At 45.8% G+C, this 16,198-nt stretch overlaps 1 protein-coding gene across 3 annotated transcripts in view; it reads left to right on the forward strand.

Moving 5' to 3' along the window:
* The first annotated feature begins 6,883 nt into the window (after positions 1–6,883).
* Positions 6,884–16,198, forward strand: part of ITPKA (inositol-trisphosphate 3-kinase A) — a 40,744-nt gene continuing 31,429 nt past the window's right edge. Inside the window, exon 1 of one of the 3 annotated variants that reach the window (XM_075502732.1) lies at positions 6,884–7,647. In XM_075502732.1, the coding sequence (XP_075358847.1) occupies positions 7,144–7,647 (504 nt within the window). In that variant the 5' untranslated portion in view covers positions 6,884–7,143. The remainder of the gene's footprint in view (positions 7,648–16,198) is intronic. The other 2 variants (XM_075502731.1, XM_075502730.1) reach the window with 2 other exon arrangements.

The following is a 16,198-nucleotide window of genomic DNA, read 5'->3' on the forward strand; positions in this document are numbered from 1 at the left end:
AGGACAAATAATCAAGTCGTGTGAATAAAAATCCCTGTCAAGTTCTTCATCATACTGTGATCTAGTCTACAAAGCTGGGCAAATGTGTGTGCCAACAGGCACACTGGGAATACGCAGGAAAACGTGAACATTGTTATAGGCAGATTGGCACTAATTTGGACTTAGGTCATGCCAAAGAGCACCTATATATCCTAAAAAAACTCTAAAAAACATTCTAAGTATGAGTAATTTTGCACAAGTGCAAACTAGACCCTTACATTAAAACAAAGCTGCTTGCTCATTGCTCAGTAATTACTCTTGCTTACTTTTTTCTTAAAATACATTCATATGGCATCACTAATATCACTAGAGTGTGTCTGTGATTTTTCAGGATGTATTTGATTTTTAGTGCAGCACTGTCAAATGAACTGGCAAAGCAAACTGTGTGGACAAAGAAATCTTTAACGTACTAAAACTTCCCCCCTCCCCAGCTTTTCAATTGTTCAGTAAGAAGTTTTAAGACCTTTCCAGAAATTTCCCTCTTGAAAAGGGAAATAAAAGCCTGTGACTGCTGGGGTATAAACTTTTTACCACATTTGTGTAGTAACATCCTTCGTTAAAAAGACTATTTCAATTCAGCTACTGTGCCAGATTAATTGTTGTAATAAATGCTACTAGTGATGGTTTCTGTGGAAAACATTAGATTCTGCTTTAATCTTTGTTAAAATCTAAACTAGTTATTTCAGACTTTCCATTTTCTCCATAATCTGGAGGGGTTTTATAATTTATACTTCTAAATGTCTTAAAAGTAGAATAGCCTCTTGCTGAGATGTATTTTAATCTCTTCTGATAGGGAAGAACCATGATTTGTTCTTTAAGTACACCCCTGGGTTGCAGGGTGAACAGGTACAATTAAACTTCTAGAAACAGTCTGCCTGTATACACAATGAGACATATCCTACTCTTCTTTACACTGTCGTAAAACAGGAGTAAATCTACAGAATTTAATGTGAGCATTGCTGCAAGCACAGGCAAATACGTCCCGATGTTCTGAGGGGGTTATAAATGGCTGGCCAAAAATAACAACTGTGCTTACTTGAAGTGTAAAGCTAATACGTGGTTTCACTGGAGTAATTATCTTTAAATCAAATCTTCATACTGGAGTTCTCCCAGTCAGTTCATAGGGAACTGTGAGGAATGTGGTTGTTAGGGTGAAGTGTTACCTGTAATCATCTCAAACACATGACAGCAAAACGTCCTTTTGTTTTGTTATGACATTTTTGTGTGGATTTTCTGCTAAAATGACAGTTGTGGAAGCCGAATCTTTTATTTAAGCTGAGAACAGGCAAAACACAAGCAAAACCCATGAGAGTATCTCAGGTGCTCTTCTACTAAGCTGCAGGCACTTTGAGGAGGCAGCACTCAATTCACACGTCAAACTAACAGCCTGCAGCCAGTGATGCTGCTACCATTTCTTCACCTGGCTGCTCCTTTCAGCACATGCTTCCCATCATGGAATAGCACACCTGGGGCCCCTTCTCCTCTCCCATTTTATTTTATTGCCTGGATGTGTTGGCCCCCAGGCCAGCAGTAAGGGTGTGAGGGAGAAAGGTAGTGGTGACAGGCTGAGAGGGAAGTGGGAAGGAAAGCTCTTACTCTTCCCTTTAACAAGGAAGAACAGCAACTGTCTGCAGCATGAGATGGGGCAGATGTGGGAGAAAAGTGTTTTTTCCTCCCGAGTGTTTTCCAATCACTTGTGACTTCCCCTCTCTTCACCTCCAGTGTAGCTCTTACTTCCCATAGTACTTCCCTCCCCTTCCCTATAGAGTAGCCCTATGCTCTATATACCAGCAGACCTCGGTGAGCCATTTTGGTAGCAGGGGTGCTGTGTACACTCCTTTTTCCCCCTGGCCTTATCCTTGTGTCTTTTCTCACTGTCATGGCTGTCACCTTATGATCTCAAACACTTGCAACCCCTTTCCCAGGGGACAGTGGCATCTGGCTGTGCTTGAGGTATGCTGTTTCCTCCACTAGCTCCCCCTCTTGCATCTGAGTATGTGATGTAGCTGAATAGTTTGAGGTACTTCTGTTCAGGAATATGACTTGGAAATGTGAGTTTAATTCTAGCCACGAGGGGACCTTCATAGTTTATTGTCTCTTTCCTGCGGGTTCATCTGATCCACACACCGAGATCTATACAACCATGCTCACTTCCACCAAAATACTACATCTCTCTCCTAGCTGAGGATTTGCTCAAATCCCAGTATCCTCTGCTAAGTCACCTCTCATATCCTTGGAATCTGCATCCAACTTTATTCCACTGCTTAAACCCAACAGCATCTTTCCTGTGTTTACCCAGCAGCTTTGGATTCCCCTTTCAGGTCATCAACTTTCTACAGACTCTGGCTTGCTCAGGAGTAATACAACAGGATACTAGCAGCTGAGCTGACAGCAGGGCTGGGGAATAGAAAAAGTGACTTCTGCATGTGCTGATCCACAGATTCTGGGCCAGAGATGCAGGGCAGGGGACAGCTGAAGCATTGTTTGTGTCACTTCACATCTTAATAATTCAGCCACAGTATGATTTTAAAAATTGCTGCCTGAGTTACAGCTATACTGTTCCTTAGGTAAAAGCAGATTCCTAAATCCTGTTTCACATGGCATTCATTGAGCAGATGTCCAGAGTTTATATCAAAAGTCTCCAAGCCTTGCATAGAGGAATTTGGCAAATAGCCTACAAAAATTAACCTGAAAAAGAAAGAGCTCCCATTTACTGCAGCGATTGCTTTCACGTCGTATAACCCGGGTTTGGAGTCCCACTCTCCTCTCGCATGCGGTAGCTATGCACTTGGATAATCTGGTTTGGTTATGTTTGCATGACAAGAAGCGGACGTGACTGTAACATGCACTGACATGCTCACTTAACCTAGCGAGCAGCAAAGGCGGCAGCTGAAACCCCCAGCCGGGGTCCCCAGCCGTTTGAAGTCGGTGACTAGCCGATGAAGCTCTCTACCCTCACTGCCACTGCCACGCTGCCAGCTGCACCAGGCTCGTCAGCTGGCCCAGCCCAGAACCTGCTCTGCTCCCTCCTTCTCTGTGCAGAAAAGCATCATCTTTCCGCAGAGCTGCTCCAGCCTGGCCCCGCTCCCGAGGGGAAGCCAGCCCACCCGCCGCTTTGCTTTTTCGCTCTGCAGGCGGAGCTGTGATCTTCGTCCCAGCCACTGGGGGGAACCTCAGCCTTAGCCATGGGAGGCCCGTGGGCGAGGGGGGACCCCCCCGTGGGCCCGACCAGCTTTCAGGCCCCCGTACCTCGCTTCAAGTCCTGAAAAAGGGCCTTCCTATATGCAAACGTACCCGTCTGTTTTTCTCCCCCAGTTATATCCGGAAAGACATATTATAACTACTTACAAACGTTTTCTTGCTTGTATCTGTTGCATCTAAGAGAGAGAGACATGCGAATCACAACTCTCAATTACTTTTCGGGTCGTCTGAGGTCATGCTGCGGTTGGGATTGAAGGACATGGTGTTTCTCAGTTGTCACACTCTAAGTGCTCTGAGAAGCCTCATGCAGGCAATGAAGTATTTTGTATGTGCTAAGCAGGCCAAGTTAAACCCAAGGCTCCCCTCTAGATCATATTTAAACTGTTGTCTACGTGAAATCTTTCAAATCTGTTAGAAGCGTCCATAGCATCTTCTTTGCCTTTGTGTTGTCAAGGCTTAGACACCCTATAGGATGCAAACTGAAAGGAAGTAAAAATAAGCAATATGTTAATGCTAACGATGTTCAGAAAGGGATTTCATGGGAATGAAGCAGTCTTTTTTTTGCCAATATAAATAAAGGCAGAAAGTCCTTTTTGTAGCAGGAGTGTGTGAAATGTGAAACCCCAGCAGCAAGAAGCAATACCGATATGAATCAGAATGACTGCAGTAAACAAAACGTTTTACCCCTGGAGGTGGGAACGTGATCTGGTGGTTACAGTAGCAGAGAGCAAACCTGAAGTTTCTGCCCCTGACTCACTGTATGTCTGTAGTCAACTCATTTACTGTCTGTACATCAGTTTACCCATCTGTAAAATAGGGACACACATATCTGTCTCTTATCAGATCTAGCTCTTGCCAAGCATCATTAATGCATGCTGACAGCCCTTTGCTGTCAGGAATGCAGGATTTCACAAGTGGAAAGTACAAGTCATTACCACTTCGCCAGGACGCCAGCACCACTCCTTTTGTTAAAACAGTTGTACACTTACAAGCGAAGAACGTGGTGACACCTGACTGACTGAAGAACCTCTTTATTCTCCTGGTAGTGTTGAAAGACTTGGAGCTAAATCTTACACAAACTTCAGAGATCAGGAGCTCTCTAAAACTGATGTGCTATAAAAGCAGTCCCCTAAACCTATCTAATCTTATCCAACCAATCACCATTAACCAATATTATTAAAATGACATTTTTCTATGTTTATACATGTATTAATTTAAGTGTATTGCATAATTTTGTTTCTATCTTCATTAGTTGAAATTAAAACCTTTAAAATGATATAACTGAACTATTAACTAATCTTAGCCCTATGTGGAGTGAGTTGGTGGTCTTGGAACCGTTGCTAAGGTTAAGGTTTCCTAAATAAGGAAACATTTTAAATAAGGTTTCCTAATCATAGACCACACATAATCCTGTAATTGCAGAATCAGCAGACAGACCAACGGCTAAAAGTGGCTGGAAACTGAACTGTCCTTCCACACGCAGCAGGGCTCCCTGAAGGGTTCCTGTTTGGCCTGTGAAAGCTCGCACCTAACCTCTCTCCTGTGGATGAACTCTTTTTCTATCTTGCTTGTCCACAGGAGGAAGCTGCCACAGCTATGTAAATCAGTTAAATGGGTCCAACCTGTGTGTGTGTAATCTTGGGTACCCATTTAAAACTGGACTCTGCATTTTCTGCTCTATCTATAAATTTATCACTGCGAGGCTTCTTTCTAAAACCATCAATTATAAAATCATGCTTTTGATTAAACTGTTATGACTTTAGGTATGTATTAGGCCTAATCACTCTTCGTATTTTGACACTGTCTTTCTGCACTGTAAAATTTGAAACTAGTTACAAAGTTAACAATAAAAGCGGTGACTCTGTGTCTTCTTTCAGAAAGAACTTAAACCCGTTCCAGTCTACCGTGAAGGAATACCCACCTACAGGCGCTTTGGTTTTCTCTCTGTCAGTTGGTGAAAAGCTGCACTGCCAACCATTTTCTTCGGCACTTTACTGCTAGTGTTTTTACATAATTTGGCAGTAGCTGTCACCCCTGCCTCACCTACCACATGTACCTTGGCAGATCCCGCAACTGCTTCTACACAAAGAACTAAATCCACCACAAGACTTGGCCATTTAAGCTGGAAATTCAGATTGTCCAAATTCCTGGCTAGGCACCACCTAATTCTAGAAAAGCATCTGAAGACGCCTGACTTTTTCCTTATGAAGTTCCCCAGCTGCCTTCCTGTCTGCTCCCGGGCATTTGCAAGCTGTGGGCTTTGTGAGCGGCACGGCAGTTGCCTCAGGAGAAGGCATGTCGTGTGGTGCCTGTTGAAACAGACTTTTTCAAAGACTACCTGCAAGACTGGGGTGTAAAATAGTCAACTGCAACCAAATAATCCAAATGAATCAAGACAGGCTAACAAACTATTTATAGTATCGCAAGACCCAGGAGTCCCAGCCACGGCCCGGGCTGCGTTGCGTTACGTGTTGAGCGAGCGCAGCCCCTTTTGCAAGGAGCTTGCAGCGCAAGTACCAGGCAAGAGACAACAGATGGTGAGAGACAGATGGGAGAGTACAAGGAAACAATGAGATAAATGAGCAAAAACTAAGTTGAAGACTTTAGCATTTGGTTCCAAAATTATTAATTTTACTAATCATCTCAGCTGATGCAACCCTACCGTAGGATGCCTCTCCTGTTCCGAAGGTCTTAACAGCTACAGTTACAACACATGCCGCAGCCCAGCATGGGTTACATTTTAGAGGAAGAGTGGGAGTTAAGCAGGGGAGAAGCACCGAGGTGGGGGGTGTTGTTAGCTGAAATTCATTCCGTAAAGGGGGCTGGGGTGCCTCGGCAACCTGGGGCTTAAGGCAACCTGATTAGGCACAGCTCAGTAGGTAAAGCGCTGACTGACGGAAAATTCAGGCTTTACAGGAGGACGGCTCTGCCCTGCAGCCTGTCACACGCAGGCCAGCCTGTTCGCAAACCGTCAGAGGACGTTCGTTACACGCGAGACGTGAAACCTGACCAGCGCGGTCGGTGGGAACCTCCTGTGCTCCACAAGCGCCCAGCCCGGCCCACGCAGCGAGGCGGGCGTCCCGCCAGCTGCTGCACCACGCAGTTCGGCGGGGCTGACTCACCGAATGGGTCACTCACGCACAACGACCTGGTCCCCGCGGGCAGGTGACAACTCGGTCACCCCCCCGCCCCCGCGGGGAGAGCTGAGCCACCCCCAGGGGTGCCGAGGTCCCGCGATGGCGGCCCCGGAACCAGGCGGCGCCATGGGGGCCGGGGCAGCGCCCACCGCGGGGGTCACTCACGGACCCCAGACCACGACAGGCCTGAGGGGCTCGAAATCCCGGGAGGGCGTCAAAAGCCACCTCCCCCCCCCGCTGGGAGGGGGCTCGGGCGGCCGGGGCGCGCCCGCGCTGCGCAGCCGCCGTGCCCGGGGAGCCGTTACCCGGCGGGGGGCGGCGGGCGCGAGGCGGCGGCCGTTGGAGGGGACGGCGGCGCGCGCAGAGGTAAGGCGGGAGCCGCCCCACCGGGACACCCCGAGGCCGCAGCCCGAGGCGCCCGCCGCTCCCCGGGGGCCACCTCCGGGTAAAGCGAAACCAAAAGGGCGGCAGCGGCGGCGGGGAAGGGGCGGGCAGGGGCTCCCCGCGGCGCGGCTCGCTCCTCCCCTCAGCGCCGAGGCGGAGCGGGGCGGTGGCGGCGGGCGAACGGGCGGGCTCCGCGCGCCCCCATGGCCCTGGTGCCAGGTCAGCGGGCACGGTAGCCGGCTCCGGCTGTCGCCGCGGGTGAGTCAGAGCTGCCCAGGGAGGGCGCGCTGGACATGAGCCTCGCCGCCGGGCTCCGAGCAGCGGCCGGAGACTGAGCCACAAAGAAGTTTCCCCGGCGGCGGCGGCGGCGCGGCGCTCCCCCATGCACGCCCCCGGCCGTCGGCCCTGGGGCGCTGCCCGGCAGGCGCCCGGCGCCGACCCCGCCATGGAGCCCCGCGCGGGGCTGCACAGCAGCCCGGACCTCAGCCGGGCCAAGCGGCTGAGCGTGGGGGAGCTCCGCTCCCTCTTCGAGGCTCGCTGCGCCGCCGTCGCCGCCGCCGCCGCCCGGCAGCTGCCCGACCCGGCGAAGAGGGGCTGCCGGCCCCCCAACGGGGTGCTGCCGCCCGTCATCCCCCGGCTCACCGTCACCGCCGAGGAGAGCGAGGAGGCGCAGGGCAGCTCCCAGGCGCAGCCGCCGCACGCCGAGAGCGGCTGGCTGAGGACGGACAGCTCGCTGCACCTGCAGTCCCGCAGGCTTTCCACCTCCTCGCTTTCCTCCACCGGCTCCTCGTCCCTCCTGGAGGACTCGGAGGACGACGTGCTGAGCGACACGGAGGGCAGGAGCCAGGGCATCGTGCACCTGGAGCACGGCGAGGACACCAACCAGGTAGGGGGATGCGGGGGGGGGTGGATTCGCCCGGGACGCGCTGCCCCCCTCCCCGGGCCAGCGCATCCTGCTGGCGGCCAGGCGGGTGCCCCCGGCGTGCCTCGGTGTCTCTGGGAGCTCCCGTTTGGAGTGAGGTTTCCGTGACCCAACTCCACGCAAACTCCGGGAAACTCTTGTCTTGGGGCCAGCAGCAGTGCGATACGGTATACGGGTTGCTGCGCCTGCTTGAAAAACGCTGCTGCACGTTGGCTCTTCTAAAACCCGGCCAGGTGTGCGCTGTTTCCTTTCTGCTGTGAAATTGTGCTTGATGTCCCAAGAATATGGGGGGATATGGGGGGACTTTTTTTGATCATAAGTGGGTTGTTTCTTGTTTTTTTTTTCCAGTCTCCTTTATCAGATCTTCAAAATAAAATTTTTCCAGGCATTTACCAGCAGGTATTTTTTTGTCTATTACAATCCTGGAGTCTGTGGTTGTCAATTTTTGAGCTGCTTCTTGCTGTGAGCATGACAGGAGATGGGGAGGAGCTTGGAATGGGTAGAATGCATGCTTTTGTCCGTTCTGGCAGTAACACATTCTTCTCAGTAAATCCCCTCTGTAATTTGGCAGCTTTCATCCATGAAGTGCACTTTTAAAGGCATATAGTTAGTTGCTTTTTCATGATATTTAATATATATTTGCCTGACTCCTTATAATGTGCTTCTTGGGGGTTTTGTAACTGAAATATGTTGCTTTAGTGAATTCCCCCTCCTACCTTCATTTAGACCACAACTTAAATTGTTGTTCTACTGCCAGCTCACTGGCACTGAATTGTTTTCAAGCAGAACATATGTTTTGGAAAAATGTATAAGCAAGAAGTAATGCAACTTGTAGGTGATACCTCCAGCTGGACTTTTCTCATGGTAATTGTGGGTTTACTACTTTAGAGGACACATAGTACAGGAGCTAAAATGCTGTGTGCAACATTGGTTTTGTTTGCATCAACTTGTGGCCTGGTTTTGAAAAAAAAAAAAAAGGTTTGTACTTTGTCATATTGCATATCAAGAAACCGATAATAATACTACTTGATTTGTACTTTTGATCTTGAGATAGACTCTGGTGTGTGTGGGAAACAATTACTACTGTATTGCTGTTAGGCTTTCTTTTCTAAAATACATGCTATGCTAGTGGGGATTTTGTGAAAGTAGCAGGAGAATAGAAATTAAAGGCGGAAAAGGGCTATTGGATCATTTGACTCAATATCCCTGCTATTGCAGTGGGCTGTATCCGTGGTTAATAGGGGACAAGACTTCAGTGCTAACACTTTAGCAATCTCTGAGGTGGCATTGTGGCATCTGGTTAACTTGTCTGGGAATACAGGCTGAAACAAAAATTCTTCAGGCAAGAAGCCATGCTGCCTTCAAGGTTTTGCTTCTGCATCTCTGAAGTCATTGGTACTGTATGCGATATTGAGTCTTAAATTGTTCATTAGAGCATTCACTATGACATGCATGTATCTAAAACATACAGTGTAAGTGGATGCAAGTGATATTACTTTCTTTTAAATTATATGAAGTTTCTAGTCACTGCAAAATTGGAAGAGGCTTTAGTCACCTTTTAATGACAGAAGAAGAAAATTTTAAAAGTAAAGGTCTTTACTCAATGGTTTGTAGACAAACTAAAAATAGCTGTACTATAAGTATTTTAAACTCCAAGAGAATGTCCTATTCATTTAGGTGCATGGGAAATTGAGAACTTCAATAGTATTATGAGAACTCAGTTTTTGGAAAAAACTTTTTGCATGTTACCCAAGTTTAGTGTGGCTGCAGGATTTTTTTAATGTCTCATTGGTAAAGTAAGTGTTCACTCAACTGGTAAAATACTTCATGTTTTTAATGGCCGAGGTACTTTTCCATACCTGCAGTACAGGGGAAGATGCCCACCAAGAGCCTGCATTCTGACTGATGTTCTTTATCTCATTATCACTTCTGTGGCAAACCAGAGCTGAGACTGGTACCTAGGACTCTAAAACAGCAGAACTAAGTATCGCTGACTTTATGGCACTGCCTAATAAATTAAATGGGCCAAATCTTTCTTCTGCTTAATGCATGCTCATGTAGTTCATCCCTCCTTTCCTTGCTGCATTGCCCCCCGAGAGCTCAAATCTGGGGAATCTGCTGTTTGACCTGAGGTCAGGCACACTGCCCTTCATCGCAGGTGGCTGTGCTGTGTGCTTGCTGATACCTGGAGGTGACCAGGACAGGCTTGTTTCTTGTGTTTGATGTCTTTTGGTACTGGACAATGCTGTGATACTAGCAATCCCTACACTCAGCTGTCCAGTCTTTACAGATGGCGTTTCTTTAGTGAAGCAGTGACTACATAGCATGCCAAAGTAGAAGTCTCTGCTTTGAACATCTGTGGGTTCAACTTTACAGGATGTGTCCTCTCTACTAATTAATCTTGAGGCAGGATGAATAAGTGTATTTTAGAACAGAAGGCTTTGGGTTCAAGGCAGGCACATACATGTGAAAATTTCTAGTTATTTTAGGATAACCCGAGGAATGGTTTTATATTTTGAAGATTCTACTTAGAGGCAAATTGGCATATTTTGTTCATATTTATTGTTTTCAGTGTATGTGTTTTAATAGACGAAGGCTCGTTCTCGGATTGGAACACAAAGGATAGAGACTCTTGTGAAGGAAACTGAAATCGGAGGTGGGCCAAACTTGGTGTTCCCTAACTCATGGGAAATTGTGACATTTTGAAATTTCCCTTGTATTGGAATTTCCTTAGACTTTTCTTTGGAAATGTTAGAAATTAATTTGGAGCCTGGCACCTTATGACTAAGCTCAGACCAGCGCTCAGAGGACTGCTGAACTGTCAAGCCTACCAGACTCCCCAGTGCCTATCGGGGACCTTGGAAACTTGCCCAGGTCTTCAACTGCAGGAGCAGAAGTTCCGATAATGTTCCTGTTATCAGGGCTTCAAGGCTTCCATCTGCAGACCCAGGAACTTGAGACCTAAGCTGAAGAAGGTCCTCCCAGGCCTCTTGGCTGGAGGCCTCTACTGTTGACCTGGAAATCAAGACTCAGTTGGGTCTCTGAAATATTGTGGGCTCTCAAGCTACCTCTGCAGGCCTACATGAGAGAGAGGAAACTCTGGAGCCCTTCCTCTGTGTACAGGGCTTGCTGCCCTGGAGTTATCAGGCCTTAAATCTTGGGATGGTAAGCTTGGGAGTACTGTCCCCAGATCTCCACCTTGGAGGACGGTTCTCCCTGGCAGCTCGCTAGGCGAACAGAGAGTTCTTCAAGAGGGTGAGTGATTCAGTTAAGCATTTCACAGAGCATTCTGGGTTGGATGAATTGGCACATCATGACAATGTTAAATTTTTGTTTCTTATTGAGCACAGTATGTGGGCATGTCCCTGGAGCCTTAGGGCCTCTATTGTGGGGAGTGAATACCTTGAGACCGATGACTGATGATTACAGTACAGTTACAGCCTGGCTCAGCAGGGACAAAACGCTGTTTGCATCTAGGCAGGCCCACCTTTGAGAGAAGCTCAGTGGGTAGGTGTTCCAGTTCCTCAGCACAAGTTCCACATTTCATTTTGCAGTAATTAACAGAGGCTTTGGAACTGGACTGCCCTGGCTTTTCTGGAGGAAGACCCCTCCAGCGATGAAGAGTTGTAAGTGTGAGAGAAGCCTGTTCTGCTGCTGTCCTGTTAGCTGAACTTGTGGTTCTGTGAAAACCAATTGCGCATAGCTGTGTTAATGTACTTTGCATAACACCATAGCTGGAGCTTCACAAATCTGGCAGTTAACTTAATCAAAAATTATTGGTTATTTTTTAAATAGCCAATTGACAGAATAGATTTTGCCCTATGACAACAGTTAACATTCCTGCCTTCCCTTGCATTTAAATGCGAAGCGTGCTTTTCTGCCCTTGCTTCGTGCCATCTGGGAAGTGTATATACACAGTTGCATCTTGCAGTGAAAGCACCAGTGGTCCATTTATAGTAATGGAGAGAGTGCAAGTGTTATATTTTTTGTCTTCATTCTGTGAGTGAGCAATTTTAAGAAATACTTAAGTCTGGTTAGCACCTTCTTTGTTGGGGCAGAGACTTTAAAAAATGGTTTTCACAGAAAATAAACGCCATGATAATGTACAGCAGCCTCTTGTCCTCTTTATAGGAGAATGTTATTTACTAGATAGAAACATGCCAAATAAATCTACTCGTTCTCATAACTGTGACCTGTCATTCCAAATTTCTAGATCTGTAACCATGAGAACAGCTGACAGCTTGCTAGAGAAAAAGCAGTTCCGTTCTTGCTTGCAATGATACCAGTCCAGAAACTTTGGGGGATAGCCGTTAGTGAAGCTTATTTGCTTTCACTGATCTTCTCACCGTTATTTTTCATAATACCAAGCACCTTAAAGTGGACAAACATATAGAGAGGCACACGCACGTAATAAATACAGACTGAAAGCTTCAACTACTTCAGCTCAGGGGTGGGTTACATAAGCTAATGCAGTAGAATAGAATTGTTATTTTTAAATGAAGAATGGGAACGAAGGGATGACATAAGTAAGACTGTTAATGGGTTTTTAGCCTACTTTCCAAAGGAAAGAAAGCTTGTGTAATCACTCTATCAATTCCATTTTAACAGCTTTAGTCGATTTCAGCCAAATTTGGCAGTGGGATAGACATCTCAAAGTTTCTTCAAGAGCTCTTTAAAGTTCCACAAAGATCAGCCACTGGCTGGAGGAGAGGAAACCAAAATAAGCGCATACCTTTTCTTCTCAGGGAGAGAAGGTGCAGGATGAATTCAGTGGTTGTCTTATGGTTTGCTTGTTAACTAGAAATTGGCATGTGCATACTGGCTAGTTGATCAGTGCTTATGTGCTTTTGCCAGCTGCAGCAGGTAGTGCCTCTTGTCCTGAGGGTAATTAGGAGAAAGTATGGGAGGGAGAATACAGTGCTGTGGGCTGGCGAGGTTAGGGAATGTGGAAGGCACTAGTTGAGGGACAGGGGAAGAAGATGAGGAAATTGTGGGGAGATGTGGAAATGTGAGGGGGATTGGAGGTTTTTTTGGCACAAGCTTACAGAGGACAGTGACAAGCTGTAGTTATTCTGATAAGGGTGTTGGACAGAAGATACCAGTCAAGTAGAAACCAGGCTTCATTAGTTTTCTGCTCATGGAACAACTACTTTTAATGGAATACATTTCATAGTTCTAAAAAAAAAAAAAAAAAATGCTGATTTATAATGACAGTCCTGTATACTGAAACCTTTCTATTGTATACTGAAGAAATATGAGGTGAACAGCAGTAGAGTACGTTCCATGTTACTATGTTGCTCAGTTATTGGGACAAAACGCTGAATTGGGAGCCTTCTCCTAGTTTGAGGATGGCTTCTTCTCTGCTGTACACTCGAATGGTGGAGTATATTGCAACATCAGCAGTATCAGTTCTAGTGGTGACTGTTTATTAGTAATGTAGATTCTTGTCTGGTAGGAAATGAGTTAGCTCTTACCAAATCAGTTGAGAGAGAGGCAATTAAATGCCTTATCAGTTAAGAGTTTCTGATCCTGGATATATCTGAAATGGTGACTTAGAGATTACAAGATTCTTCTCTTTTGAATCTATTTCCCTCTGATAGTTTTCACTTTTTGTATGTTAAAGGACATGTTGTTGCTTGGGTGTAGAGTTTAAAATTGGAAGAGCTCTATTATAATTTTTTTTCTTATGGACCTGTTGGATTAGGTATGTTAGAAGTTTGTATGTGCACTTCCACAGTTCACACTTCCTTATAATGCTTATTACATCTGGAAAGAGGGAAAGAAAGTAACAGCGACTCCTCATCATCGGGTGATGCATTCATATTTAAAGAGGGCAAACCTAAGCAGATTTTTCTCAGGCTATCATCAACTCAGCAGAGTTGAAGATTTATTTGTGAAACCCATGCCAGTCTGAAAAGGAATAAGGGTACGGGCTGGAGCAATAGTTTAGAAATTTTGGATGTCTATGTATATTTTTGGGTTCTGACACTCTTACCCTATTAGACTGGTTTGATGAGGGTGAACATTTTTTTAATTGAACGTATCAAAAATAACCTCTCAACTCACATCTAAGGTTTATTATAAATGGAATGTGTTAAAGTGAATCAGTTTGATTAAATGCTCACAGTGTGATGCAATTTAATACAGCTAATATTTCTGGAAGCTGAGAATGCACATTATATTTTTGTGGTAGCTGTTTTGTTTAGCAGTGACTGAGAGAAGAACTAAGGATCATCAAACAGCATTTTGTGGTGATTATCTATAAAATGTGATGGCAGAAAAGGTAATATTGTCCTTGTACGTCTTGGAAGGAAAAAGTGATCTTGTCTTATGTACAGCACCAGTAGAGTCACTGTCTGTTTCTCTTCTACCTTCTCTGTGTAGCATTTGCAGAGGAAGGGGGCTGAGGCAGAATGAATTGGCTTGTCAGTCCATGTTAATTTGGATCTTGCATAGCGTAGGTTTAGATTGCATTTTTAAGTGCTCTTCTCAACTTTCTCTACCAACAGAGCTTCCTCTAAAAAGCTCACAAGTTGGGCAAGATGGCGTTGTCTGTCCATAGCGTAGCATACCTGGGGAAAAATATCATTAAAAAAAGGTGGGGGGGGGAGAGGGAAAGCAGGTGTTAGTCTCCATCAGCTCATTCTGAGGGAAGGTATAGGAAAGGGGGAGAGGCTACCTGATCAGTGCTAGAAGCAAACACATTGGTATATTGTTTCCAGGGCTTAACTGATCCATTCCTGTTGGTAATGGAGAATGCTTTCTGGGATAACACATAGCCAGCAGCATTTGAGTGGGTTTTTGTATCAATAAAGGCTGAGCTTCCCACAAGGGATGAAATTTTCCTTTCCATTCCAAAACATGGAAGAGTGAGACTGATGCTATAGAAATCTACCCTGAAGCCATCAGGCATGGCTACTATTGCCTGTTACCAGACCTTCTATTCCTTGGCAAGCTTGGGAAGAAGTTAGCCAAAGACCAATTGGCAGCTCATTTGAAGCAGTATCATAGACCTGGCACGATCCAGATTTAGAGCTTGGGATAGAATCTCCCAGCCAGTTGGTGACTATAGCAGGCATGACACAGACGTTGCTTTGTGGGAGCTTGTCATTAACCCAGAATCCAGGAACACTTCTTATCTACAGGCTGAAATATCCAAGTAAGGTGGTGCAGTGAATGCAAGCTCTTTAAACTGTTTACCCCAGTCCACCAATATCACCTTCATTTTACTCATTCAACTTCAATCCACTGTTCTTCATCTGCCTCATCCATACTTGAGCCACATTGATAACAGAGATGTGGTTACAGGTGATAAAGAGTAGGTATAGACACATGTTATGTCTGCATGTAATTGGCACTGAAATGTGTGTGATTCATCAGTCCACCAAATGATTACCTGTTTAACAGGAAGCTGGGATGTCGCAGAACTGTGTGAGTAAGAAAGCTAGTGGCAATGGCACAGTTCACTTGTGATGTATCAGAGGGGAGTGCAAACTGCTGTAGTCTTTATACAACTTTCATATGATAAGGGTGATACCTCTTGGCAAATTACGTTGAACACTGCATAGTAACAGAACGCCTTTGTTTTCCAGTGATGGTAGGAAATCATCATTCACTGTCAATATAACTGATTCTATCCTCTGGTCTCTACCACAGCCTGACATAAAATGATCCAGTCTTAGCTATAGCTGCCTTTGCTACTCTGAGCTACTACAGAGAACACAGCTTTCTTTGTGTCTTAGCTTTTTTCAAGCAGCTCCATATAGTTGAGAGCACTGCAGTGGTTCTTCTCAGTGATGTTCACTGTGGACAGCATGTCATTTCTGTGCTCTAACTTTCTTTGCTTCCTGTGGTGGAGTGCTGAATCAAATGTAGGTTTCTACTTCTCACCTTTGAGGTGCTGGTGCTCCTCAAAGTCTGTATGTAGTGCACACAAGGGGTTGACGGAGCTCAGCTGTGAAGGGTGTTGTTGGCCATCCCACTCTTCAGACGCAGGTGAGCTTGAGGAGGCTCAGCTGTGCACAAGGCAGTTGTGACCCAGGTTTTCCCAATACAAGAGGGCCATCTCCCACAGGGCCTGAAGAGCCTCTCCAAGTACAGCACTCCTTTGAGTGCCCTCTTTAGCACAGGCATGTTAAACCGACCAGCCACCTCTAGCTCACTCTACAGCGCACACACTTTGGAAAGGAAGGGAGGATAAAACACTTGTCACATCTCAGCGCCTTCCACTGCTGAAATGTGTTCAGATGGAGAATTATGTTTGCACTGGAACTTTAATAATGTCTTAAATGCAAAATTGAGCACTCAAAAGTTAGAAATTTTCAGAATTGAAGTCTTCTGTGCAATCTTAAGTTATCCTCTTTATGTCAATGCTTACCCTCTTCTGCAGAGCTTATGATATAGTCTTTAATTATATAATAACATATTGTAGTTCCTATTCATTCAGTGTAAACAAACAATTCCTGACTCTATAAAAAGCACCTTTTTTTTTTATTCTGTCCTCATTGGCTTTACC

Source organism: Mycteria americana, chromosome 5 (genome assembly GCF_035582795.1).
Source record: "Mycteria americana isolate JAX WOST 10 ecotype Jacksonville Zoo and Gardens chromosome 5, USCA_MyAme_1.0, whole genome shotgun sequence".
Lineage (NCBI taxonomy): Eukaryota > Metazoa > Chordata > Aves > Ciconiiformes > Ciconiidae > Mycteria > Mycteria americana.